Raw genomic sequence first — 27,988 nt, forward strand, 5'->3', positions numbered from 1 at the left:
CTCGTCCTTACCATTTGCTGCACACACACAGAATATGCAAAAAGGCTGCTACAAAAGCAAAACATACTGTCAGAGCACATGAGAATGTGGAAGGGGACCGCTATAAATTCTAAGAATGCCAGCTAAACCCTGGCTTACCACTTCAAAGAGTCCAAAGCCAATCTTATCTTCCATTAGTAAAATAATTCCTAATCCAAGAATTGTTCATCAAGATGAAAGCTGGCCTTCAAGCCAGTGATCCAAAGTTAGCAACAACGAGTCTTCAACTAACCACTAACCATGTCACAAAATCTTTACAATGTGTGTACCCATTATCAAATGATTCCACTCTACAATTCAAGGTTAAAAAGACAACAAATACTCAAGTAACAGCACAAATCAAAGTAAACCTCCATCTTGATTCTCACAAGAAATTAACACCCAGAAACTGTCAGGTTCAAAACCTGAGACTCTGTAATGTGTCCACACATAGCTATAAAACATACTTTAGTGCTCACAGGGGAAAGACGCTGAAAGCCCACAGACACCTACATTTGTGGACGTAGCTCTGGGATAGAAAAGTTTTGAAATGCTCAGTGGAAAAAGCACCATGAAACTGCTGCTAGAAATAATTACACTGAAGGTGTAAGAATCAAAGCAAAGGGCTGGGGAGGTGGCTCAGCGGTTAGGAGCACTGACTGCTCTTCTAGAGGTCCTGAGTTCAAATCCCAGCAACTACATGGTGGCTCACAACCATCTGTAAGCAGATCTGATGCCCTTTTCTTGCCTGCCTACAGATGTATATGCAGCAGAGCACTCATACATTAAAGAGAAAAAAACAAAAAACAAAAACAAACAAACAAAAAAGCACATGTCCAGGACTTTCAACACAGAACAAGGTTCTTTCAGAGGATCTGGGTTCAATTCCCAGCACCCTGCAGCAGCTCATAGCCATCACCAAATAACTAAAAGATAAATCAACATGAGACAAAAGGATGCATTATGTGAAAAAAATTTTAGAGAATTCAACTCCCAGAAGTGGAACCTGTGTAAGTATGAGGAATGGCATGGGCAGACAGAGCGGCCTTTAGAGACCCTGGGAAGTGCTTGACCCAGTGGCAGACTTCTAAACAAAGGCAAGCTCAGACTTCTCAGCTACAGGTCCAGCTACCGGGCAATGGATCTTAAAGGGAGATGAAGACCAGAGATGCAGCCTTTTAAAACATTCCACAGAAATCTCAGGATGTAAGTCTTTAAAATATGGGAAAAAACAAAAAACAAAAAAAGCCCCCAAAAACCTCAAAAGGTATGCCATCAATGTACTCAATGCATTCTTAAAAAATACATGATTGGGGGCTGGGGATTTAGCTCAGTGGTAGAGCGCTTACCTAGGAAGCGCAAGGCCCTGGGTTCGGTCCCCAGCTCCGAAAAAAAGAACCAAAAAAAAAAAAAAAAAATACATGATTGAAGCAGATATTCTAATAAAAAATTAGAAGTAGAAAAAGAATAAAACCAGGGTTGGGGATTTAGCTCAGTGGTAGAGCGCTTGCCTAGGAAGCGCAAGGCCCTGGGTTCGGTCCCCAACTCCGAAAAAAAAAAAAAGAACAAAAAAAAAAAAAAAAAAAAAAAAAAGCGAAAAAGAATAAAACCAACTCACATACAAAACACTGATGTTTCAAGCATTTATGTTGTTTGAGATGAGGTCTTAATATAGTTTTGAAGGCTGATGAAACTTGCTATCTTCCTGCCTCTGACTCCCAATTGCTGGGATCACAGGGCATAGTAAACTCAAAAAAAATTTACAAAAAATTATGATAGAATGAAAATATTCTAAGTAAAGCATTAGCTAAGTGATTTATTATACAGTAAGAAGAGTACACTGCATGACCTGAAAGGTTCATTTCAGAACTAAGAGTGGCTTAATATTAGGAAATGCATTGCATTAATAAAAACCAAGGGTTGGGGATTTAGCTCAGTGGTAGAGCGCTTGCTTAGCAAGTGCAAGGCCCTGGGTTCGGTTCCCAGCTCCGAAAAAAAGAAAAAAAGAAAAACAAAACAAAAAAAAAAAAACAAAAAAACAAAAAAACAAAAAAAAAAACCAAAAGTAGTCAGGTGGTACACATTTCAATCCTGAAACTCAGGAGGCAAGGCAGGTGGATCTCTGAGTCTGAGGTCAGCTAGGTCTTCAGTAAGTTCCAGGACAGCCAGGGCTACACAGACACAGAGAGATCCTGTCTTACTAAGGATTATACTGCTGGGAACAGACACCATAACCAAGGCAACTCTTAATTGGGGCTGGCTTACAGGCTCAGAGGTTCAGTCCATTATCATCAAGGCTGGAGCATGGCAGCATCCAGGCAGGCATAGTGCAGGCAGAGCTGAGAGTTCTAGTCATCTGAAGGCTGTTTGTGGAAGACTGATTTTCAGGCATCTAGGGGGAGGGCCTTAAGCCCACACTCACAGTACCACACCTAGTCCTACTAGTACTACTACTCCCTGGGCTGAGCATGTTTACAAAGCATCACATTCCACCCCCTGGCTCCTAGGCTTGCTCAAACACATGAGTCTATGGGGCCCACACCTAGCCATAGCATAATTTAAAAAGTACATTTAGTCCAACTTCCAAAGACCCCATAGTCTATAGCAATCTCAACAATGTTAAAAGTCCAAAGTTCAAAGTCTCTTCTGAGATCCATCCAATCACTTAACTGTAGTCCCCGAATCAAGACAGGAAACCAGCTGGGCAAACTCCAAACCCTGCATCCCCATGTCTGATGTCAAAGAGTTTGCAGATCTCCAATTCCTTTTTCATCTTTATTGACTGAAACAAACTTCTTTTCCATGGCTGGTTCTACTCCCTGTTAGCAGCTTTCCTCAGCAGATAACCCACAGCTCTGGCATCTCGAACATATTGGGGTCTCCAAGGCAACAACATTATAACTTCTTGTTTCAATGTCTGGGATCTTCTGGGCTCCTCTTAAGGGCTGGCATCACTTCTCCAGCTCTGCCCTCTGTAGCACTCTAAGCTCAGGTTGATCCACTCCACTGCCACTGCTGTTCTTGGTGATCATCCCATGGTACTGGCATCTTCAATACAATGGGGTCTTCTGCTGTAACTAGGCTTCACCAATAGCCTCACATAGGCTCTCTTTATGGCGCCAAGCCTCAAATCCTTTGCATGGTCCCTTCAGTCCTGGGCTATTAACTACAACAGAGGCTGCACCTTCACCAATGGCCTTCCATGGTCTCTCACAGTGCCAAGCCTCAGCTGCTTTCCACGACCCCTTCATGCCTTCAAAACCTGTACCACCTGGGTGACTTTTACACATTACCAAGTACAGCTGCAGCATGAGGTACAACACAGCTTTTTTGTGCTCTCAGAAAACACTTCCCAGAAGACTTCACCTCAGAGATGTTCTTCTTAATCACCACTAATTTCTTACCTCCAGCTAACCAGCATCAATTGGCCCAGTAATCCCTTCTATTCTGGACTCTAAAGCCAGAGCCGATGGTTGCTGAGTTCTGCTGCTTGCAAGAGCTGAACATGGCCCCCTTATTCTATTATATTGTCACTAGCTTTCTGTTTTCCAACTCCTTCACTGCCTACGCTTGGCTGTCCTGCATTTTGCTCTGTAGACTGACCTTGAACTCAAGAGATCTGCAGGCATTTCTCCTGAGCACTGAGATTAAAGGTTTGGTCCACCAAGGTTGGATTTTCTTCACCTACAACTTGCTCTGTCCCAGACTGGCCTTGAGCTCAGCCCTGCTTGGGATTTAATCTCTTGGGATTAAAGGTGTGTGCCACCAAGCCTGGATCTAAATTTATCGGGATAGGATCTTGCCCTAAAGTCCCACTCTCTTAATCTGCTATCTCCCAGAATACAGGACTCAGCTCCATTTTACTTGCTGGTGCCCCTTTAATACTCAAACCATGTATTTTATATTTTTCCTTTCTAAGCTTGCTATGCTTGATCAAAATGCTCTCCATGAGACTTAACCAGAGAGAACAGAGAGAACAGAGTCTCTGCTGGGCTCTTCTGAGACTTCTTTGTCAATGCAATCAATATAAATCTCTTCACCTTAGCCTCAGGCAGACTCTTCAGACAGGGACAAAAAATAGCCACATTCTTCACGAAAGAACCAGAAAGCAGTCTCTATGCCATACACTGAAATTATTCTCTTCTGAGACCTCTTAGGCCAGGTCTGCACAGTTCAAATTACTCTCAGCAACAAAGTCTTCCATATTCCTACTAGGACAGCCTATTACACCCCACTTAAAACATTCCACTGCTTTCTAAATCCAAAGTCCCAAAATCCACAATCTTCCAATCAAAAGCACAGTCAGGCCCATCACAGCAATACCTAACTCCCTGGTACCAACTTCTGCCTTAGGGTTTTACTGCTGTGAACAGACACCATGACCAAGGCAAATCTTAGAAAGATAACATTTAATTGGGGATAGCTTAACAGGTTCAGAGTTTCAGTCCATTATCATCAAGGCAGGCATGGTGCAGGAAAAGTTGAGAGTTCTATATCTTTATCAGAAGACTGTGTCTCAGGATTTTACTCTGTGAACAGACACTATGACCAAGGCAACTCTTATAAGACAAAACTTAATTGGGGTGCTTACACGTTCAGTGTTTCAGTCCGTTATCATTCAGGCAGACACGGTGCAGGAGGGGCTGAGAGTGCTATATCCTCACCTGAACACTGCTAGCAGAAGACTGGCTTCTAGGCAGCTAGGATGAGGTTTTTATTTCCCACACCCACAATGACACACCCACTCCAACGAGACCACACCTTCTAATAGTTCCACTCCCTCAAAGCCCTGCCCAGTGATACGCCTATTCCAACAAGGCCACACCTCCAAATAGTGCCACTCCCTAGGCCAAGCGTATTCAAACCTTGAAAGGCCCTGTCTCAAAAAAAAAAAAAAAAAAAAAAAAAAAAAACCAAAAACCAACCACACAAATAATCCTTGATCATCTTTGTAAGACTTGAAAACAAAACATGTATGATGACATCAAAAAGAAAAGTATGGTTAAATAAACCAATCAAAGTGTGACACTCATTTCTCATTGGGGCTGGGGGAAGCTAGAAGACAGCTCAGTGGATAAAGCCCTTACTAACATAAGCTTGAAGACCTAAATTCAGATTCCCAGCAGCCAGTAAAGCCAGCCAGTCACAGAAACCTCTAATTCCAGGACTCCTATTAAAGGTGGGAGGTAGGGACAAGAGAATCCCAGGAATCTCCTCTGGCACTCAGATTCAATTAAGACCCTATCTGAAACAAGGTGATAAGCCAAGGTTCTCCTGACCTCTGCAGAGTCAGGTGTATGCACAGATGCACATGTACTACATACACACATAGAACACAAAGAAGTCAAGTGTGGTAATATATGCCTGTGACCCCAGTACTGGGAGGAGGTGGAGGCAGAAGACAGGTCGTCCTCAGCTACATACTGAACTGAAGCCAACTCAGTTGGGCTATAAGAGACTCCCTGTCTCAATAAAGACAAAACAAAACCACACCAAACTCCAAACCAAACAATCCCCTAACTAGTAAATTATGTCCACCCCCCCTTTGTTTTTGAGATAGGGTACTAAGTTGATCAAGGATCACTCACTCACACACACACACACACACACACACACACACACACACACACACACGCCACAGTAAACTACTAACTTTCTAAAAACAAAGGAATACTCACTCCTCACAGTGTTTGGCACCATTCCAGTGTTCTAGTACATGGAAGAGTTTGAGGAGCACAAATACAAGACAGGACAAACTCTAAGCCAATCTATGGTATGAGGGTGCACACCTTTAATCTCAGCACTCGGGAAACAGAGAAAGTGGATCTGTGAGTTGAGCCAGTCTAGTCTATAAAACGAGTTCCAGGATGGCCAGGGCTACACAGGCTACACAGGAGTGTGGGGGGGACCCAATCAAGAACACTCCAGTGGGCTGGAGAGATGGCTCAGTGGTTAGGAGCACTGATTGCTCTTCCAGAGGTCCTGAGTTCAATTCCCAGCAACCACATGGTGGCTCACAACCATCTGTAATGAGATCTGATGCCCTCTTCTGTTATCTGAAGACAGCTACAGTGTACTCACATAAAAAAAAAAAATCTTTAAAAAAACACTCCAGTGTCTACGAATTATATGCTTGCAAACTAGCAAATCTAACAACTAACTAGAAAGTATTGGAAACAGCAAGACTATAAATAAGAAAGATAACCATGAAACTGTACAATTGTCCCATTCAGATAACAACTCTGAGTGAGGCTGTAAAAGATGAAGAAAGCATGTGAAAGTCATATTAAATACAAAACCAAAAGCTGAGCAGTGACCAGGAATAGAAGACCTGGGTAATTCATAACTAGGACAATAGAGGATTAAGGAAATTAATTCACCACCCAAATAATAAACACCCTGAATTCAATTCAGAATACCAAAGAAGTTTCTCTCTGCAATTTGAATCTGTAAAATCATTATCAATAGTTGAGAAAAATGAAGGTAATTTAAAAAGGCACAGAAGAAGGGCTGGGGAGATGGCTCAGAGGTTAAAGTGCTTACTGTGCAAGCATTAAGGCCAGAGTTTTTAGATTCTCAGAACCCACATAAAACACTATGTGGGCAAGGTAGTCCTCATCTGACAACTCTATCAGTGCAAAGTGTTACAAGGAGCACCAGACTAGCTGTCCAGACTGACTATCTCAAGACATGCTCACCAGTGAGATCCGGACCAGTGCGATCAACATAATCTTGGGGCCTCCACATGCATGCTCAAACATGCAAACATGTATATACACACATACATAGCACACATGCACCCAGAAATAAAAAAGGAGTGGAAGAGTTGTGCTCTACCTGACTGTACAGTAAGTATAAAATGGTTAAACACAGACTATGAGCAACTACACAAAGCAGTAATGCAAAAAGGTAATGAATTTGGTTGCAAGAAAGTTTGAAATTAACAATAAAGTCAGTCAATTGAGAAAAAGTCTCCTTAAACTGCCATGGTAACATAAGTGTCAGATCCTTAGAGTAAAGCACACTCAGAACCCACAACTGCAGTCAGCAAAAAGCCCCATCTGATGAAGTCTTCCCTACTTGTAGAGTGGTCATGTCATGCAACTGTAGTCCTTAAATATATGTATATGAATACACAATATATAAAAATCTTTTTTAATATGCTGAGTGAAAATACCTTTTCTATAATACTACAGTTAAAACCCATTAACAAAATAAGGAGAAAACATTTATATAGCAATGACCCATCAAAAAGATTTGCTATTTTTACTAAAAAGGATACAATCATGAGCTTCCACAGGTAAGGAAGGCCTCAGCTGTTCAGTAAATTGTCAGCAGTTCTTCTGAGTAAAGTAACTATTCTGTGAATGAACTGGTTCTAAGTTTACACAGATACATGCATCCAACTTACTGGATGCAGGGCTTTTGTTAATGTCAAACAACAAGTGATACATTACATTATGGCACATCCACACTGTGAAATACATGCTATATAGCCACTGCAAAGACAAAATAAAGACACTTAGCTGGACAAGGAGGTATTCAGTAATGAATTAATGATGGTTTTTCTCAAAGGAAACAGATTATAGAATATCACCTTAGCTCCAGAAAGAAAGGATAGTTTCCATCCAAAATAATTAAAAGCTTATTTAAAAAGATTACAAGAGTTAAAGCGTGGACAATGGCTTTTGAATGTTACTAGTCCAGCATGCCTTAAACTACAGTGTACTCTTTTCATGACAAAGCCCCATCCCCACTTACATTAGCTGGTTGCTCTCAACAGGAACATCTGTGTCTTCACTCAGTTCCAAGCTATTACGCCTGTAGGTCGAACCAACACTCAATCCATGAATTAATAATAATGAGGTAGAAAGAATTTTCTTCCTCACATTGCCAAGGAAACCTCTCAGCCACAATTGAAACACAGGATGTGTTTTTAAAACAACTCCTGGAAGATTAAGTCCATTTGCATAACCTCTGTCAGACTGGAGACAGCTAGCATTAGCTATCTCCTCAAAAAAAGCCAAAAAAAGTTCATTTAAAGATGAACTTAAAATTCAAAGAATTAAAAAAAAAAATCCATCTTCCATAGCTGAGCATTATAATTTAAAAATAAAAAGACGAAAAAAAGAAAAAAGAAAAAAAAAAAAAGGTAAAAACACCACCAAAATTCAATAAGATCCAATTTCTGGTCTTCAAGATTTCTTCACCTATTAAGAAAAAAAACAGAAACCTTCCCCCATCTTTATTATCTGTATAATAAAAGCATACTGTATGTAAAAATATAAAGTGTTTTATGTATATAATATCCATATAATATATACTAACAGGCTTATACACACACAAATGTATAGAAATAAAACATTTGGGTAATTATTCTTTTAAAATATAATATAAAAGCCTTTAGATTTGGGTTCAATATAAAAATAGTGAACTTACTCTTATACCAAAGTACCATGAAGTTAATGTTATTAAATTTTACCCAGCCACAAAATCAAGATGAAGAGAAATCCATATATATGGATGTACTGATAGATACATATATGTCAATGTATATGGTCTGTTAACAGTCATCGTCAGGGAGTGTTTAACCAAAAAAGGTAAAAGCATATAGTTACAGAGGAACTACAGAGTGGGGCAGCGAGCTGAAGAAGGCAGAGCAGCATTAGAGCCATTCTGAAGCAGCTCGGGCGAAGCACAGAGATGCTAAAGGAAGCTATTCTTCTTCCTTTATATCAACACAAGCATCACTGGTATGGCATTCAATGCTGGCCCTGCAAAGGTTTCCTGATAATTGATGATTAGAGCTAAAGACTTCACTCCAGTTGGTAAAGGGTAAATTTGGGGGAGATGAAATTTCACTTCACATTTACCATTTAAGAATTTAAAATAAAAAAATTTAAGTTATTTTAATACACAGAAATGAGTTTCAAAACCAGCCCAGTAACAAAGCCACTTGCTTCTTATGTAATAAACACTACATACTTTCTAGGCTAAATCTTGCCAAATACTATCCAAGACAAAACTAAAATCAAGACTTAAAAAAAAGTGGACACCTTTTACTCACACTTAATACTAGTCAATTTTCCAGGAATTTTTTGGGCAGGGAATATCCCCAAATCTAAAATGAAAGAAAGGAAAAATTGGGATCTCCCATTAGTTATTCAGTCTGAAACAGCTAATAGACTTACTAAACGTCATCATTTTCTGGCCTCCCACTCAGTCACAGAAACAGACTCTGGAGTGGAAAGGCACCTGACAGGCCACTGAGACGGCTCGCTCATTTCAGCAATGACGCCTAACACAGTTAAAAATACAGTGGCCCAGACTTCAGGGAGGAATACTGAGCTACGGACCAGAAGCACCCTTTAAAAAAAAATGAACAAACTATAGAAATATTCTCTGGGAAACTCATATGGGGCCTGCCACGTTCATGAGGCTTGAATCCTGAATTCCATCATGTTCTTTGATTTTTACAGACATCTAATATTTTTTACTGATAGGTTATTTAAAGGCACCTATATAATCCCTGTTTTGTACTACATTATAAAAAGCAAATCAAAGACCAAAAGTCATTTTTTTCTAATTGTTTTGTAATGTTCCCTTTTATATAGACTCAACCTTAAATATAAAAGACAATTCCATCATACCCAGTAATCTGACATTATTTACTGACCAGTGTGAGGCAATTATGAATTACTAAATAGGAAACAATGTTGTGGGTTTTCATGTCAAGCTGTGTCAGGGGTTTTAAAGAAATTTAAAAACAGGGAAGGGAAAGAATACGTTAATGCAGTCACTAACACATTCTAAACACGTCTGTGCTCATAGAAGTCCTGAATCACTGTATTTATACAAATCATAATTCTTGGGTAACCAAATCTTCCATGTTGGAAGCTCAATCTACCAACCAGAAATACCTAAGTCCTTCAACGCTGCACCATATGTTCTCAATACATCGACCTCTCGCTAGTGATACAAATGACACTTTAATAGATGTTAGTTATGCTGAGTTACAACTGTGAAATCTTCAAAGTTAACCTTCATCTTATCATCGTTACACTGCCTCTGCGGAGTTTTCAGCCTTTCTGTAATTTTCGATTTCCCCAGGTTTTTCATTTTTGTTGCCTGGGCTGGTCTCAAACTCATGTGCTAAAGTCATAATCCAGCCTCAGTGTCTCTAATGGCCAGGACTATTGGCACTGTGACCACACCCAGCTATTTTTTAAAGGATAAATAGTATGACTACATATGATAACAACAGCAATAAGATAATAATATAGCAAAAGCTGCCCATTTTAAGTAGGAAATAGTAAAAGAAATTAAGGTAGTATTTCTTTTTCATTGTTCTGAACAGCCTTATTTTCAGGGTCCCAGCTCAGAATCAATGTAGAATAGTCGTAGTTAACATTCTCCAAGTTCATTTTCAGAAATATGAGCTGCTCTATATTATCAAAGTCCATATTCATGATCTGCTTTGGATGAAAGTGGCTATTTGTGGTAAACATGCATTCAGATTGCCAACTACACATGGGGCAACTCAGATACTGAATGGCAACTTGGGTCAAGGCTGGCCATATGCTCACCTTCCTCTGCCAGTAAACCAAAGGGTCATCACCTCCTGAGAGCTCTGAATACTTCTCTTTAAAGTATTCATCTACTACGGCTACTGCAGAGGGGAACAAGAAGCTTCTGCTCCCAATAGCAACACTGTCTGCGGCTGAACTATCCATAGAACCTGCACTGGAGGTGCCTTCTTTTATAGAAGTAAATGAATCAGTCCCTAATCTAACTAAAGGGCCAGATGCTTCTGAACTTGCAATCTGGCAGGCCCCAGGCGAAGATTCCATATAATTACAAACCTCTTCTGCGAGGATCTGTTTGTAAGTTTCTAAATCAGCACCTTGAGGAAAAAAGTCCTCCAAACTGTTCTTAAAACAAGGATCTAACAAAGTAGCCAAGATACAATGCTTGGATTTGAGCATGGCACTTAGTAAGGCATCGCTTTCAAGTTTCAAAGATAAACTGTCCACCAGATTGAGGGCCTGAGTAATACCTCTGACTTGAAAATCTTCTCTGAGTCTCTGCAGGGAAAAGAGGAGATGATGGATTATGGGTAGCACCTGATTCAGTCCTGTTGTCTTCACACTCACTCTCTGGGTGGCCTCCTCAAATGGCTTAAGAATATCACAAACGTATGTCATTAGAGTCCACTGAAGGGAGGTAAGTACAACTCCGCTGGCTCTGCCCAGACTATGGTGAACAGAGTAGCAATGCTCTAAGAGCCATTTTAACATGTAAAAGGTGGAAATCCAGTGGCCAGTTTCATCCTGCTTCAGATTCTTCCATGGAAGCTGGTGATCATTTTGGAATTCTTGTAGTATCTGGCGGGCCTTGACAGAATGGCTAAAATGATGGCAGGTTTTCCTAGCAGCCACTAACATATTCTCAATGCTTTTGTGCTCACAGAAGAAGTCCTGAATCACTATATTTAGACAATGCAGGAAGCATGGCACATGGGTAAAGCCACCACCTTTGATTGCATGTACCACATTAGAAGAATTATCAGAAACAATGAAGCTAGGGATAAGGAAGTTAGGAGAAAGCCACAGACCAATCTGGTCATTTAATTCTTGTAAAATGTTAGTTATCAAACAGTCTTTGGCTAAACCTGTAACACAAAGTACTGCCCACTTTCTAAAATTGGGAGTCCCACCATTACTGGGAGAAGATGCAGTTTCCAAAGAGACCCAGTGTACAGTCACAATGAAATAGTCAGTGGAAGGGTCATGAGTCCATATGTCAACAGTAAGGTGGATCTTTTGGCTTTGAACATTCTCTAAAGTTAAGAAAATTTTTTCTCTAACAGAATCGTATAACTGAGGTACGGCTTTGGTGAAAAAGTAAGTCTCTGATGGCAATCTATAGTCGGGAGCAACAATCTGTAGAAATCTTTGAAAAGCTGGGGTAGAGAAATAGTTGTAAGGATGCAGATCCTCCACAATCATTTGAATAACTGCCTGACTTATTTGACTTGAGGCTGCATCTTCACAATGTGTGTCTGTCGTCGTTTCTCTCTCTTGTGTGTGCGCCAGATTATCTTGCTCTGCAACAGGAATCGGGCTCTCAGATCTATTTTCAACCTCTAAAACAGGAGGTTCATCTGTATCATCAGAGTCACTGAGGTCCTCAGCTGTTAAATCTTGGCTGCCTGATGACTTCTCTCCATGCAAAGTATCGTTCAAGAGATCACCGCTCTCTGTCTCAGTCTCGTCTAATCCATTCCCAATAGCACCACTGTCTTTGTTGGCAACAGCCCAGTGGATGGGATGTGTGGCCTGAAGATGTCGTTGAAGTGTTGAAGTTCCTAAGTGAGAACCTGGCCTACCACGGCTCACACTTCTTTTACATATGTTACACACAGCTCTTGAGATGTGCTGCGGATCAGTATAAAAAAAATTCCAAACTGCAGATGTCTTGGCTCTCGTTCCGGGAATTAAGGCATGCTTGACAATGTTGCTTTTGATGAGAAAGCGCCCTCTTTTTGCCCTCAGGGCATCAGATGCCGATTTATCACGTTTCTTACCCATTCTGTTTTCATCTAATGAATCAGTAGGAATATACTCAAAGCTTCCATTGCTTCCAGGAGAAGAAGGAGACAACGACAAATCCAAGGAAAAGTCCTCCTCCCCATTAGTGACTCCAAACTTGTTGGCCCTAGTCCAGTGAGGAGAATGCCTTGCCTGAAGATGCCTTTGAAGAGTAGATGTGCCAAGATGGCTGCCTGGCTTTCCCCTGCTGACACTTTTCTCACACAGGTTACAAACAGCTCTCCAGGTGTACTGGGGGTCAACATGAAAGAAGTGCCACACGATGGAGGTTTTGGCCCGGGTACTAGGCAGATAGATTTGCTTTTCTATATTGCCATCAAAAAGACTTTCTTCATCTTGCTCAGCGGCACTGGAAGCTAACGAAGCAGGGGCATCTGCAACAGGTCTCCCAGACCCCAAATCCTTACTAAACTTTTTGGCAAGAATCAATTTTTTTCGGCGTCTTTTCCCCTTAATTCGCAAACCCTTCTTTCTTTTCTTTTTAGCAGGCAATTTTGTCTCTTTATTCGATCCTTCTGCCACCATCTTTCCCTCTAGCACACCGTCTTCATCTGTATTTGAATTAATGGAAACACACCCCAGAACCCCAGCATCACTAAAAGCACTGCATCTTCTGCCAGGAGAGATCGAGGAAACTGGTACACTCAAAGTACATACACTCATTCTCTTTATGTCTCCAAAATCCGTACCAGAACCTTTCGGTGGGTTTCTTACTCTGGCAGAAATACAGCTGTCCCTCTCCACTTGTGTTACCTTCCCTCCAGTTTCTATGGGGAGTCAAGTTCCCTTTCAACCAATGACTTCCAAGCCAGGTTATTTTTGGAGGAAAAATGGCAGCAATGGAGAACATTCCCAAACTATGTCTTGCAAGGCTTTAGGAGTTCTTTTAACTTTCCAAATTCAAATCGTCCAGTGTCCTTATGTTATAGAAAAGAGAACTGAGGCCCATTTTCCCACAGTCATGGGATCTGGAGCAGCTAAAGGTCAAGTCTTCCAAATGGCAGGTTCATGTTCTTGCTGCCGAATCAAGAACTTCATCTGGCGAAACGCCTTCAGTTCTTAAAATATGTACTTTTAATGAATCCACATGACAACAACACTGATTTCCCCTTGATTTTGGGAATATTTTCAGGAAACCTCACTTAAACATAGTGCATCACTCAACAGTCACCATTTAAGACCGATTTGCCAATACAACCCAAAAAAGTCAATTCTGGAAATCTAAATCAGATTCCACATACTAGGCATTAGCAGTAAACGCTAGCTATGCCCTTTCTGTTCTGATATTTTGAAAGATGTAGGTGGCTGGAAAAAAAATTAACTGGAAAAAAATTTCAAAACAAGATAAGCTATATCCTTCATTTACGGTTTCTACCAAGAGTTCATATTTTTAGCCCGAAGCAACATTACAACCTGTAAATAACTCATAAGCTGACATTCTATGAGTAGCCAAACTAAAATGAGCTTTAAACCACTTCCATTCCTTTTCCGTGGATTCCCTCTCCCCTCCCCTCAATACCAACACGTTTACCCTACAAAAGCATGGCTATTCCCTAGCTCCACAGCCGCCTTCTCTGGGTTCAGAACCAAAGCCTGGTAGATGTCAACAAAACGAGCCTTCCCCATGGGGATCCGCACCGATTATGGGCGTCTAAGGGGTGTTCTTCTTACGGTCTCACCAATCCTACAAGAACGAAGAGTCCCTGTAGCTCTTGACTTCGATGATGAGGGCTTGGGCGGGAGAGTAACTAGAATGGGGTATGGAATAGGACACCAGAATTCGACTATGTATGTGGAATATGCGAAAATCTCCAAAGTAGTGGGACCCTAAAGAAGAAGGAGAGTAGGTAAACTCGGGTCCAGGCACTTGTTCTGATCTAGGAAGGGAGGGTCAGCTAACTAAAGAAACTGATTCCGGGAAGAAAGCAACCTAGTCAGTTCCCCTTCCGAGGGTCCGAAACAGTCGCTTTTAGGGGGCTACCCGGGGATCCCAGTTCGGGAACACCGGATGTGGGGGGGAGGGGAAGAGGTTGGTAAGTAAGGGAGCAGGCGCCGTGGGGGTGGGGCGAAGCGGGTGGGGGCAGGGAGGGTGGGAAAGTGAGCTGGAGTCTGGTTAGGAGCCCAGCAGGCCAGGGCCGCCGGCGGGAGTCCCGGTAGCTGCCGGGCTGATGGGCCCGGCTCGGACTTCCCGGGCTAGGCCGAAACTCGGGCGAGGGGAGGCCGCTGCCACTCCCCTCGCCCTCTTCTCCCTCCCAGGCCCCAAGTCACCCGGGAATCAAAAAACGGGTCTAGTTACCAGAGAACAGAAACTTTACCGAACCGATGACAATGTCTCCGACTCCCGCGTGCTGCCACGTCTATCTCTTTTCTTAGCTGCGGTCGCCCGCCGTCCTCACAGCAGCCGAACAAGCAGAAACCCAAGACTGCCAGCGTCAAAGATGGCGCCCGGCTACAGGCTCGGCTTTAAGGCTGGGCCAGTAAAAGTGCCAGCACGACGCAAAGCGCAGGCATTCTGGGAGGTGTAGTTTCCTCTATGAGGCGAGCCTTAAGATGGCTTCTTGGGTCATAGGGTCACGTGTCACGGAGGCGCGGAGACCAGACTTTCTTTCTGTGAACCCGGATGCCTCTCAGGAAATTATTGTTCACGAAAGTCTTGTTTTGCTGTAAAATCAGGGCGATAAGCAAGAAACCTGTCTACCAGCTGTCAAACATTAGATTTATGTTAACCAGGGTTTGTGTAATGAGTCTTCCAAACCTGATATACATTGAATTAAAAATTAGCGCGGAACTGGCCGGTTATGGCAGTGGAGCACGCCTTTAATCCCAGCACTTGAGAAGCAGAGGCAAGTAAGTGTGAGTTTGAGAACAGCCAGGTCTATATAGTGAGTTCCCAAATAGCCAGGACTATTTAGAGAGTCCTATATCACAAAAAAACAAAAACAAAAACAAAAACAAAAACAAAAACAAAAAAACAAACTACCATTAAAAGACAAACAAAAAACTACTTTTCTCTTGCAAAGTTGAAGGATTTCCATAGCAGAAGTTCTGCTCTGGGTGCTTTCCTTTATTTAATCACATAGATTAAATATTAAATATTGTTTTGATCTTTTGAGACAGAGACACACTATGAACCCCTATCCTGGAACTTGCTCTGTAGACCAGGCTAGCCTCCAATCTGTAGCAATTCTTTCTCTGCTTCTTGAGTGCTAGGGCCACGGGCATCTGGTATCATGCCTGGCTAGTTTTGCTTTGTTTGTTTTAGAAAAATAATCCTTGCTTAATAAAAAATTTACAAGATATCACAATGTGTAAAGCACTTCCCGTGTGCACCTCAATTAGATCCCTGGAATCCATAAAGTTGTCCTCTGACATTTAAAGGTATACCATGTCAGGCACACCCATCAGCAGTAGTAATTTAAACAGTGAAAATAAAATCGTAAGGGGAGCCAGGGCTCAAAGTTCAATCCCCAGGTTGGGGTGTCTGGAAGGTATAAAGTGGGGAAGGAGGAATTTATTAAGGTTGAGAGACAAGAAGGAAAAAATACAAGCAATTGCCTCTCATTATTCACAGCCTGTACTTTTCCTTTTAATATGAAGACAGACAGACACAAGACACACAGACGTACATATACACAGACAGACAGACACGCATAGGTAATTTTTAATGACCTCTGGGCCTGGTATAGTGATGCATGCCTTTAATCCCAACATTCAGGAGGTAGAGGCAGGGGATCTCTGGGTGCAAAGTCAGCCTAGTCTACAGAGTTCCAGGACAGCCAGGGCTACACACAACACAATACAACACAACACAACACAACACAACAAATGGCATCGGGCCTTGTAACTTTAAGTCATAATGACAGACAAGCCTACACAGGGCCAGCCAGGGTGCTCTCAAAACCTTTGTTTATTGATTTTGCTAACTGGTTTGGTTCTTTTTGGTGGGGGGGACCTTGTTACTGTATTTTGAAACAGTCTCACTCTGTAGCTCAGACTGGCCGTGAAGTAATTGTTCTGCCGTAGATTCCCAGCTGCAGCCCCTACAGGCCTGTGCAGCTCGGCTTCAGCTATATTTAGATAACTGTACTAGTTTGGCATTGGAGAATTCCAAAATAGGGTATGCTCCCTGGCCATATGGCAGTGTGGAGTTCTCATGAAGATGTAGTGTTTCCCAGACAGTGCACACAGCCACACATCAAGCCATGGTTTAGACAGATCAATTCTTACACGATCCAGATAGGTGTGTGTGTGTGTGTGTGTGTGTGTGTGTGTGTGTGTGTGTGTGTGTGTGTAGACTATAACTCAAGCATTTAGTAATTCTTCACTGCAGCCCTTTCTTACCTAGAAGGGATGGAATGCGGGCCGAGTATTGGCATGTCTTCTGAGGTTTTCAATGAGAGCAGGAGAGAAAGAAAGAGAGCAGAGCGGGGTGGGAACACTCACCAGAGATTTAGATTGCCAGAGGTGCGGGGCGCATGGGTGTGGGCCTGTGGAAATTAGAGGATTGTTTCATGGGTCGTCCCTTAGATGCCATTGTCCTCTCACCATCTCTCACAGTCCCGGAACTGCAGGCAGGCCAGCAAGCCCCAGGACCCCACCCACTGCAGTCTCACAAGTGTTGGGATAGTAATCCCACTGCATGCCTGAGTTTTCCCATGGGTTTTAAGAATCAAGCTCAGGGCCTTGAGATCCTGGGGTCAGCATTTACTCAGGACACTATCTTCTCAGCCCAGAATTCAGATTTTTTTTTTTGTGTGTGAAAAAAAAAATCCTCAAACTTTTGGACCCCAAACTACATTTGGAAGCTCCTTCCGAAATCTGACTTTACTGACTGATTTTCAATCTCTACCTTCTAATTTGTGTGGAAGAATGAAAGGAAAACCCAAGCAGTGAAGGAAGTCAACAAAGGAAAGTTGATGTGATCATAATTGAACCAAGGAAGCCCCATTCCAGCAGCAGAAGTTGGCAGCTTTTGACAGGTGGGTCCGTCTGGCTTTAGAGTCAGGGGTTGTGGAATCTCCCTCTGGGGAGGTCCAGAGAAGTCATTGTGTGAAGCTGTGAAGGGGAGGCCTAGATTGTTTTGGAAACCCCTGGATAATGAAGATGCCAGAGCTATGGGATACCTATCAAGGAAAGCTGCAGGCCCAGTGTGAAACCAAGCCAAGAGAAAGAAGTGTGCAATGGAGATCACAGTGTAGAATGTGGTGGTTTGAATAAGAATGGCCCCCAGAGGCTCACATATTTGAATGTTTAGCCATTTGAATCAATATCATTGAATCAAAGTCATTGAATCAGTTAGTGACACTACTTGAAAGTATTAGACAGATTAGGAACTGAGTTCTTTAAAACAAAACAAAACAAAAACAAACAAATCATGCCCTTTGATCCCAGCACCGGAATGGTTGGAGGGCAGAGGCAGGTGAATGTCAATAAGTTCAAGACCAGTCTGTTCTACAGAACAAGCTCTGGGACAGCCAAGGCTACACAGAGAAACCCTGTCTCAGAGAAACAAAACAAACCAGAACACAACAAAGGCGGTATGGCCTCCTTGTAAGAAGTGTGTCACTTCTCAGTCCTCACTAGGGATGAGCTTTGAGCTTTCTAAAGTCCACACCGGGCCAAGCATGTCTCCCCCTCACTCTCGCTGCTCGTGGATGAGTATACAACTCTCGGCTCCTTCTCCAGCACCATGTCTACCAGTGTTTACCATGCCATCCACCCTGAGGAGAATGGTCTAAACCTCTGAAACTGTAAGCCAGCCCCCAAATAAATGCTTTCTTTCCTAAGGGTTGACTTGGTCATTGTGTCTCTCCCAGCAATGGAACGCGACCACAACATAGTGTTTCTTTGGGGTGTTGGTCTCAGTAAGTGGCATCAGCCGCCATCTGCCCAGATGTTGAAGCTAGAAAACCAGGCAATATCAAGGGCGTTATTCAAACGGGACATCTTACTGACTTTCCCCTCCTACATATCTATTTTTTCTGTGCATCATCAAACCGAAGGACTCACATTCTAGACAAGCACTCTGTCACTGAGCGACATAGCATCTATTGTGGTGTGTAGTCTACATCCCTAGCTCACAGTTGGTCCATGCTAGGACTGCAGGTGTGTGCCCCCATCTTTCAGATGCTGGGACTGCAGGTGTGTGCCCCCATCTTTCAGGTGCTAGGACTGCAGGTGTGTGCCCCCATCTTTCAGATGCTGGGACTGCAGGTGTGTGCCCCCATCTTTCAGATGCTGGGACTGCAGGTGTGTGCCCCCATCTTTCAGGTGCTGGGACTGCAGGTGTGTGCCCCATCTTTCAGGTGCTAGGACTGCAGGTGTGTGCCCCCATCTTTCAGATGCTGGGACTGCAGGTGTGTGCCCCCATCTTTCAGGTGCTAGGACTGCAGGTGTGTGCCCCCATCTTTCAGGTGCTAGGATTGCAGGTGTGTGCCCCCCATCTTTCAGATGCTGGGACTGCAGGTGTGTGCCCCCATCTTTCAGATGCTAGGACTGCAGGTGTGTGCCCGCATCTTTCAGGTGCTAGGACTGCAGGTGTGTGCCCCCATCTTTCAGATGCCAGGATTGCAGGTGTGTGCCCCCATGACTGACTTTCATCTGCATTTCTGTCAACACCCCCATTATGGCTGCTGAGTGCAAACCTTTGACACCCATTACTTACTGCCCAAGCTGCTGCCATCTTAGTTTTCCTGCCTCTTCTTGCTCTCCCTTTAACTGCCTTCCAATCACAGAAAATCTCTTCCCCACCCTCCTCCCCTCTTTCTTCTCCCTCTTGTCTCAGGGAGTCCAGGCTGTCTTTGAACTCATGATGCAGCCAAGAGTGACTTTGAATTCCTTGATCTCTCTGCCTCTCTCTCTCAAGTCAGTGATTTAAGGTATGGGTCAGAATTTCTCTTTTCAAAAATGCAAACATAAACAGTTTTCAATAGATACAGACTAACTCGTTCATAGAAAATTTTCTTTAAAAGAATATTAAGTTAAATGCACTGGCATGCACCATAATAGTATAACTAATGCCAGTTATCACTGAAAAAATGAAGCCAGCCTGGTTTACACAGTGAGAGCCTTGCCAGCCAAGGAGACAGTGAGACCCTGTCTCAAAAGCCAACAAAGATCTACTGTAATAAATCCACATAAGAACAGACTACTACAGTAATTAAGCCAGTTAAGATTATAAGAGTCTTGGAGTTGGGGATTTAGCTCAGTGGTAGAGCGCTTGCCTAGGAAGCGCAAGGCCCTGGGTTCGGTCCCCAGCTCCGAAAAAAAGAACCAAAAAAAAAAAAATTATAAGAGTCTTTTAATTTTGACCAGTGACGAGGAGTAGGCTCATGCCTCAAAGTGCTGAAGCTCAGGGGTTCAATATTTTTAAAGGCAAAACCCACAAAAAAAATCACAATGACATTTGCAGGGATAATCTTTTTGTGCACTGGGTAAAGACTGTCTTTGTATTCTTCAGATGCTGATTTCTGTGCCGCCAGAGCCGATTCCAGACTGGACTTCGACATTGTTATTCCAATTGCCCAGCACTTGCCTTGTATTTAGTAAACACTCCCTCTTGCACCTTCTGATTGGTTTTAAGAAGAATCTGAAGGCCTGGAGCGAAGCAGGACAGGCTAGGAAAGACTTCTGGGGAGAGACTGAACTCCAGGAAAGTCAGGGGCTAGAACATTTGCCAGCTGGACACACGGATGAAGAAGTGGACCCACACTAGAGACCGAGAGGTAACAAGCCATAAAGCAGACATAGAATAATGTAGATAAGTTAATATTGTATTAATTTATAATAATTGTATTAGCTTTATATTAATTAATTGTATTAATAATTGTGTTAAATTGTAATAATGAAAGAGCTAGAGGAAACTACAATAACCAAAGGTCTAAAACTATTTTAAATAAACATAAGACTCGTGTCATTATTTAGAGGTAAGGTAGCCAAAGAAAGGCCTATTGAGGGCTGGAGAGATGGCTCAGTGGTTAAGAGCACTGACTGCTCTTCCACAGGACCTTAGTTCAATTCCCAGCAACCACGTGGTGCTCACAAGCATTTGTAATGGGATCCGATGTCCTCTTCTGGTATCTTTGAGGACGGTGACAATGTACTCACATACATTAAATGAATAAATAAGTTCTTCTTAAAAAAGGCTTTGTGGTTATATGTTAAATGAAGTCAGAACAACCTTCAAACATTTGTTTTGACAAATCATTGCTACTTCAGACACAGCATGACAATTAATTTTGACTGATGCCTTCTTTAGCTAGTTTGTTTATATAAACATTAATATTTTTGGTTACTACATCTAGAGCATGGTTGTAGTCATGGAAAGCCCACATGTATTGCCACAGCAGACATGACCATTAAAGGTGTGGGGTAGAAAACTGAGAAGTGTCTAAGCAAACACAAAATGGAGTCAGGACAAGATGGCCTTACCTTAGTCACGGTATACTAATACGGGTTAACTGGCAAGAACGGGGGTGGATGTCTGAGGCAGAAGGATGTTTACATTTTATTGTTTATCATGTTGTTATGGTTCTAAGATCATTTTACTATACATGGGTTACTTTTATTATGGGAAAACTGGTTTTTAAAAATCTCTTTTGACTTAGCAATTCTACACTGAGCTGTTTCTTTTTTTTAAGATTTATTTATTTATTATATATAAGTACACTGCAGCTGTCTTCAGACACACCAGATGAGGACATTAGATCCCATTACAGATGGTTGTGAGCCACCATGTGGTTGCTGGGATTTGAACTCAGGACCCCTGGAAGAGCCTCTGAGCCATCTCTCCAGCCCAAGGACTGACTCTTGAGAACAAGCAAATATGTCTTATTTCAAGGAGTCTCTAAGTCTCCCCTTCCCTGGAGAAGACTGGTCCTCTGGCCAGGTTCAGAGGTTCAGTCCATTATCATCAAGGCAGGAACATGGCAGCATCCAGGCAGGCATGGTGCAGGAGGAGCTGAGAGTTCTACATCTTCATCTGAAGGCTGCTAGCAGAATACTCGAGTTGTTTCTTTTATAGCTGTAGTCACACATGGGCAAAAATAATATATAAGAACATGGTGTCCCTAATGCCTGTAAATACCACCGGGAGTAAATATTAAATATTATAGCCAGGATGGAGAGATGGCTCAGCAGTTAAGAGCACTGGCTGCTCTTCTAGAAGATCCAGGTTCAGGGTGGCTCAGGGTCATCTATAATTCCAGTTCCAGGGGATCCAGTGACATTTTCTAGACTCCAAGGGCACTAGACATACATGTGTTGCACAGACATACTTGTAAGTAAAACAACCATAAATACAAAAAATACAATTTTTAATTAAAAGAATACAACCATAAAATGGCGATCCGTGTTGTTATTGAGAACATTCATGGTTAAAAAAATCTTCAAGTTAAAAATTCACATTGAACTACCTGGCAGTGGTGGCACACACTTTTAATCCCAGAGCCTGGAGGCAGGGGCAGGTGGATCTCTGTGAGTGCAAGGTAGGGCCTAATAGAGAAAAACCCTGGGGCTTGAGAGGTGGCTCAGCCATTAAAGACTGGGCTCACAACCAAAAATATAAGAGAGAAACCCTGTCTCAAAAACCAAACCCAAACTAAAAATATGCATGTTAAAAAGTGGGCATGGAGGGTTGGGGATTTAGCTCAGTGGTAGAGCGCTTGCCTAGCAAGTGCAAGGCCCTGGGATCGGTCCCCAGCTCCAAAAAAAAAGAAAAAAAAAAAAGTGGGCATGGTAGGACCTATCTTTAGTCTCAGCATTCAGGAGACAGAGATAGACTGATTCCTGTGCCTTCAAGACTAATCTGATTTATGTAGTGAGTTCCAAGACAGTCAGAGCTATGTAGAGAGATGCTGTCTCAAAAATAAATAAATAAATGAAATAAATAAAAAGAAAAGACCGCTGAGACGTCCTTAGCAGGCTGATTGGATCCAGACACGGGACGAGTGGAAGGTCGGCGGGGGTTTGCTTAAGCCATGGCAGACTCTTGGGACAAGGATGTGTACCTGGAGCCCCAACGCTGCACACCTGCTCCCTTGCTGCAGACCTTGATCCCCAACCCCATCACCTACTTGACGAAGGTCTACGACCTCGTCGTGGACCGGCCCATGACCCTCGTGAGAGTTTATTGAACAACAGCACGCCAAGAACAGAACCTCCTACTACCACCGACAGTACGGTCGAGGGCCAGACATCACGGAATGCAAAGGGGATAGTGTCGTGTGTATCTGTGAGGATGAGATGCAATGGAGAAGGGACTTCAGAGTGGACCAGGAAATCCTCAACATCATCCAGGAGAGACTTAAGGCTTGTCCGTAGAGGGAAGGAGAGAGCTCACAGCAGAACTGTACCAAGGAATTGGAGCAATTCGCCAAAGTGTCTAAAGCCTACCAGGACCGCTACCTGGACCTGGGAGCCTACTATTCTGCCAGGAAGTGCCTGTCGAAGCAGAAGCAGAGGATGCTGGAGGACAGGAAGGCTGCCAAGGAGACCGCTGCCGCCTAGGACGCCAGGCAAGAACTCTTGTTCATTCTACTGCTGAAATAAAATGACCGGCTTGGACATCAAAAATAAAAAAAGAAAGAAAGAAAGAAAGAAAGAAAGAAAGAAAGAGAGAGAGAGAGAGAGAGAGAGAAAGAAAGAAAGAAAGAAAGTTGATGTTGCCACATACTAAAACACTGGGGTATGTGATCCTGGGGCTCTAGTGCACAAGCCCAACTTTGAGGACCCCAATAAATCAGACCCAGCAACTTGCCCAAAAGCCAAACACAAAAAAGTAATGGAGGAAACCAGGAATTTGAATCAGCATCACTATATTGGGAAGTCCTTAGCTCCATCTTCCATGTACTGATGTGAGCGCCCAGACTGTAAGGAAGGGAAGGAACAGAGTGGGGAGGGTGGGGGGGGGCTGGGTCGTGAGGGGATGGGGGTGGGGGAGGCAGCCCATGAGTTCTCTCATTGGTCTGTTCAGACTGTGGTCTGCTCGGTCTGGAGGGCCTTGTCCTCTGTAAGAAGGAGGTAGTTCAGTAGCTGTTGCTTCAGGGGAAGATTCCATCCACCCTTATCACGAGATGCTTCTCTGTCAGACCTGTTGCACCTGGACCCCTCGTGACTGCAGAACAGAAGGTCAAAGAAGACGGCAAAAAAATGGAGGCCAAGGAAGCACCTGTGGCTCGCTTCCCCCCATGCCCCCCGCCACACCCTTTTATGATCCACTAGAATTTATGGTAGGGCTGTAAACCTAGCCCAAGATTTAAAACTTGGACAAAGCAATTCATCTTATCAACAGGCTGCAGAAATGACAACTCGGCACTCCTAAAGAAAGCGCCAAATACCTTGGGATGGAAACTTGCTGAACTGGATAAGGAATGTCTATACAAAACCCGGTAAAAACCCTCCAGCAAGAAGGGCCATTCTGAAGCAGCAACAATTCTCTTGGGGGTTTTACACTATCATATTTTTATCCTTGTTTGTTTGTTCGTTTGAGTCAAGATTTCTCCGTGTAGCCCTGGCTGTCCTGGAACTCACTCTGGAGACTGGGCTGGCCTCAAACTCACAGTGATCTGCCTGCCTCTGCCTCTCAAGGGCTGGGATTAAAGGGGTGCCCCACCATGCCTGGCTTCAGCCTTTTATTCAGTGTCATACTGGAACATCTTGCTAGGAGGAAGAAAAAGGGAAAAACAAGTAAGAGGGACTACAGATTAGGAGATGGGCTTGGTATTTATCAATAATGCTTATCATGAGAATCCTGGGGAACCTACAAAACATCTTCAGGTACATATTTCTTAGTTTATGCTGAAATAACGTCCCTGAGATTTTTTTCCCTCCATCTTTATTAAATTGGGTATTTCTTATTTGGGTATTTCAATTGTTATTCCCTTTCCCGGTTTCCAGGTCAACATCCCCCTAACCCCTCCCCCTCTCCTTCTATATGTGTGTTCCCCTCCCCATCTGAGATATTTTTTAAAAGGAGGAAGACAGGGCAGCTAGGGTACAGCTCAGACGTAGAACCCGTGCTCAGCACTTGTAAAATCCCATTAGAAAATCAAACCCAGAGCCTTGTGCGTGCTAGACACTCACCATGAGCTATGTTCTAGGGTCCAAGGACTGAGTCCTGAGTATGGTGGCTCATTGCCTAGGACAGAGCGGCTGTGCCCGTGGATGAACAAGTATGAAACCTTTTGCTGCTCTATTCATAATAGAATTTGCAAACATCCCTAGATATTTATAAACTGATGAATAGATTAGGAAAGTGTGGGACATTTACACAATGGAATATTACTCAATCATTAAGAAAAATGAAACAGCCACCACCGCCACCTACCAACCCTGCACGCATGCGCGTGCACCCACACAATGGGCAGATACTTATAAGTGTTGCTGGTGTTCTTTCTTTATCTTAGCTTGATGAAGCTTGGTGGCCAAAGCTGTTTTATGCCAAGGGCTCATAGAAATCGAATCAAATCAAATCCAGGCAGCATAGCAGGAGAGGAAGAAGACAGACAGAGATCTGCAGACCGCGCAGGAGAGGAGGAAGACCGAGATCTGCAGATCGCCCTGCCACTGACAGACCTGCCTTTGGTGGTCCGTGCGCCGTAGACACCCACTGGATGGAGGATATCACCCAGGCGCCAGCGCCAGCCTGCAACGGGAGTCACCACAGTTTGGGAATACGTGGTGAACAGATAGGAGAGAAAGAGAGGTGGACCTGGAGACTCGAGAGTGCGGAGGAGAAGCCTGTTGTGAGTGACCAGCCCTGCCACCTGGGGCCATGGCGAGGTTTCAGCCCAAGCTGCCGCTGAGGGCCATGGCTGGGTGTGTGGCTAAGCAGCAGAAGGGTCGATAACCATGGCTCATATTGCCACCCGAGAACATGGAGGACATCCTCAGTCAAGTTAGCTGCCTGGGACCACTTGGATATTCAGGGGATGTGCAGAATTGACCCGGCCCCCTCACCAGCCATAGCACTCGGGAGAGTGGGCCCTGCGTCTCACCTGGACAACACAGTAGATCTGGCTCTGATGGTGCAGTCATGGGTGAGCCGACCCCAAGGGTGTGAAAGCAGGCAAGCTATCCCAGTCCCAGCACTTATGGCCCCACGCCTCAACTGGGGAGCACAATGGAGCTGGCTCTGGAGGCATGGGTGCGGGTGAGCTGCTCTGAGGGCCTGAGATCTCGCGGGAGAGCTGAGCCTACTTCCTGTTGATGGTCTAGCCAGGGCAGTGCTGGAGAGCTTACCCTGGAGGGTCTGATAAGGGAGAGCCCGCATGCTGACAGGCTCAGCTACCACCCAGGCCCGGATCCAGGGCTCTGAATTGGTCCATCCCAAAAATCTATGTCATCTGTGAACAGTTGGGATGCATGAAAGGGATGGTCCTGCTGATCCAAAGCTGCAAGTTCTCCATGACAACCAACAACAGAATAACCAGGAGGAGTCCTGATGAGGATTCAATATTAATGGTATCACAGAAACCAGAGACCTTGAACCAGACCAATGACTCACTGCTATGAACATTTTCCAGTGAAGATGTGTGCACAGGGGTGGGGGTGTATACTGTCAGACACACTGTGACATACTGCCGCTTCTATGATGAGAGGTTTTCTATTCTTTGTTAGTTTTGTGTGTGTGTGTGTGTGTGTGTGTGTGTGTGTGTGTGTTTTATTGGGGAGGGAGTTGCGATGGCGAAGGGTGGTTATAAGGAGATGGGGAGATGAACGGAACTGGGGTGCATGATGGGAAAGCATCCTTCTATAAGCTGCAAGCTATCCCTATTACTGAAGACAACATTGCTGTCACTGAACCTGGAAAAGACAAGCTAGTGCCCAGCTAGGGACTCCACTCTTTTTTTTTTTTTTTCTTTTTTTTCTTTTTTTCGGAGCTGGGGACCGAAGCCAGGGCCTTGTGCTTGCTAGGCAAGCGCTCTACCACTGAGCCAAATCCCCAACTCTGGGACTCCACTCTTAATCAGAAGCATTCATGGTGCTGGAAGGCACTCTGCATATAGAGGAGAGAGGCAATCATCAATATTCCCCAGCTCTAAACCCTGCAACCTACAGCAGTGACCTGCTTGCAAAATATACTTGGGCAATACTAGCACAATGTTACGGGAGTAGCCAACAGATTTTTCTTTTCATTGGACTTGTCCTTGCTAGTTTTATGTCAACTTGATGCAAGAAAGTATCATCGGAAAGGAAGACATTTTAATTGAGAAAACGCTTCCGTAAGATCCAGCTGTAGGGCATTTTCTTAATTAGTGATAGATTGGGGAGAACTCAGCCCATTGTAGGAGGTGCCATCCCTGGACTGGTGGGCCTGAGTTCTATGAGAAAGCAGGCTGAGCAAGTCACATTGAACAGGCCAGTAAGCAGTACCCCTCCATGGCCTCTGCATCAGTTCTAGCCTACAGGTTCCTGACCTATTTGAATTCTTGTCCTGACTTCCTTCAGTGATGAACAGCAAAGTGGAAGTGTAAGCCAAACAAACCCTTGTCTCACCAACCTGTTTTTTGGTCATGATGTTTCCTCACAGCCACTGAAACCCTAACCAAGACAGGATCTGAGGCCCACTTCATGAGAAGGAATCCATACCTAATAGATTAAGTTTTTATTTTTTTTAAAGCTAAACACATATTTTAATTGGATTTTTTAAATTTATATTTCAAATGTTATCCCCTTTCCTGGTTTTCCGTCCAGAAACCCCCATCCCACCTCCCCTCCCCTGCTTCTATGAGGGTGTCCTCTCACCCTATTACTCACACATGCTCACCTCCCCACCCTGACATTCCCCTACACTGAGGGGTCCAGCCTTGGCAGGACCAAGGGCTTCTCTTCCCATTGATGCCCAACAAGGCCACCCTCTGCTACACATGCAACTGGAACCATGGATCTGTCCATGTGTACTCTTTGGATGGTGGTTTAGTCCCTGGGAGCTTTGGTTGGTTGGTATTGTTGTTCTTATGGGGTTGAAAGCCCCTTCAGCTCCTTCAATCCTTTCTCTAACTCCTCCAAGGGGAACCCCATTCTCAGTTCAATGTTTGGCAGCCAGCATTCGCCTCTGAATGTCTGCCTCTGTATTTGTCAGGCTCTGGTAGAGTCTCTTAGGAGAAGGTCTTTATTCTTGTTTAGGTAGGTGCTAGTGTCACTTATATGCTGGGTTCTTAGGTCAGAATGGTGCATTGGTAACTCTTACATGGCATGTCATATGCTGAGGTCTGGGGGCCGGTTACCAGGAGAAACCTATTACTATTATTCTGCCAAGGAAACGGCAATAAAATGACTCCTAATGACACACTGCCATGCCCATAGAACAGTGCCCCGCTCACCCCTCGTTTGAGAGGATTCCTGCAGTCGATGGGAAT

General features: G+C 43.7%; 2 protein-coding genes and 1 pseudogene across 17 annotated transcripts in view; 1 reads left to right on the top strand and 2 right to left on the bottom strand.

The window, feature by feature from the left end:
- Positions 1–15,069, bottom strand: part of Zc3h11a (zinc finger CCCH-type containing 11A) — a 40,506-nt gene extending 25,437 nt beyond the window's left edge. For 3 of the 16 annotated variants that reach the window (NM_001443640.1, NM_001047902.2, NM_001443627.1), the window contains 2 exon segments: positions 7,780–7,839; positions 14,926–15,069. The gene's annotated coding sequence lies outside the window, so the exon portion shown is untranslated. 16 annotated transcript variants of the gene reach the window in all.
- Positions 8,382–14,653, bottom strand: Zbed6 (zinc finger, BED-type containing 6). The gene has a single exon (NM_001398831.1). The coding sequence runs from the start codon at positions 13,290–13,292 to the stop codon at positions 10,341–10,343; it is 2,952 nt and encodes a 983-aa protein (NP_001385760.1). The 5' UTR covers positions 13,293–14,653; the 3' UTR covers positions 8,382–10,340.
- Positions 15,070–22,489: 7,420 nt separating the features above from the next.
- Ndufb10-ps1 (NADH:ubiquinone oxidoreductase subunit B10, pseudogene 1) lies at positions 22,490–23,135 on the top strand (annotated as a pseudogene).
- Positions 23,136–27,988: the final 4,853 nt, after the last annotated feature.

This window comes from Rattus norvegicus, chromosome 13 (genome assembly GCF_021556685.1).
Source record: "Rattus norvegicus strain SHRSP/BbbUtx chromosome 13, alternate assembly SHRSP_T2T, whole genome shotgun sequence".
NCBI lineage: Eukaryota > Metazoa > Chordata > Mammalia > Rodentia > Muridae > Rattus > Rattus norvegicus.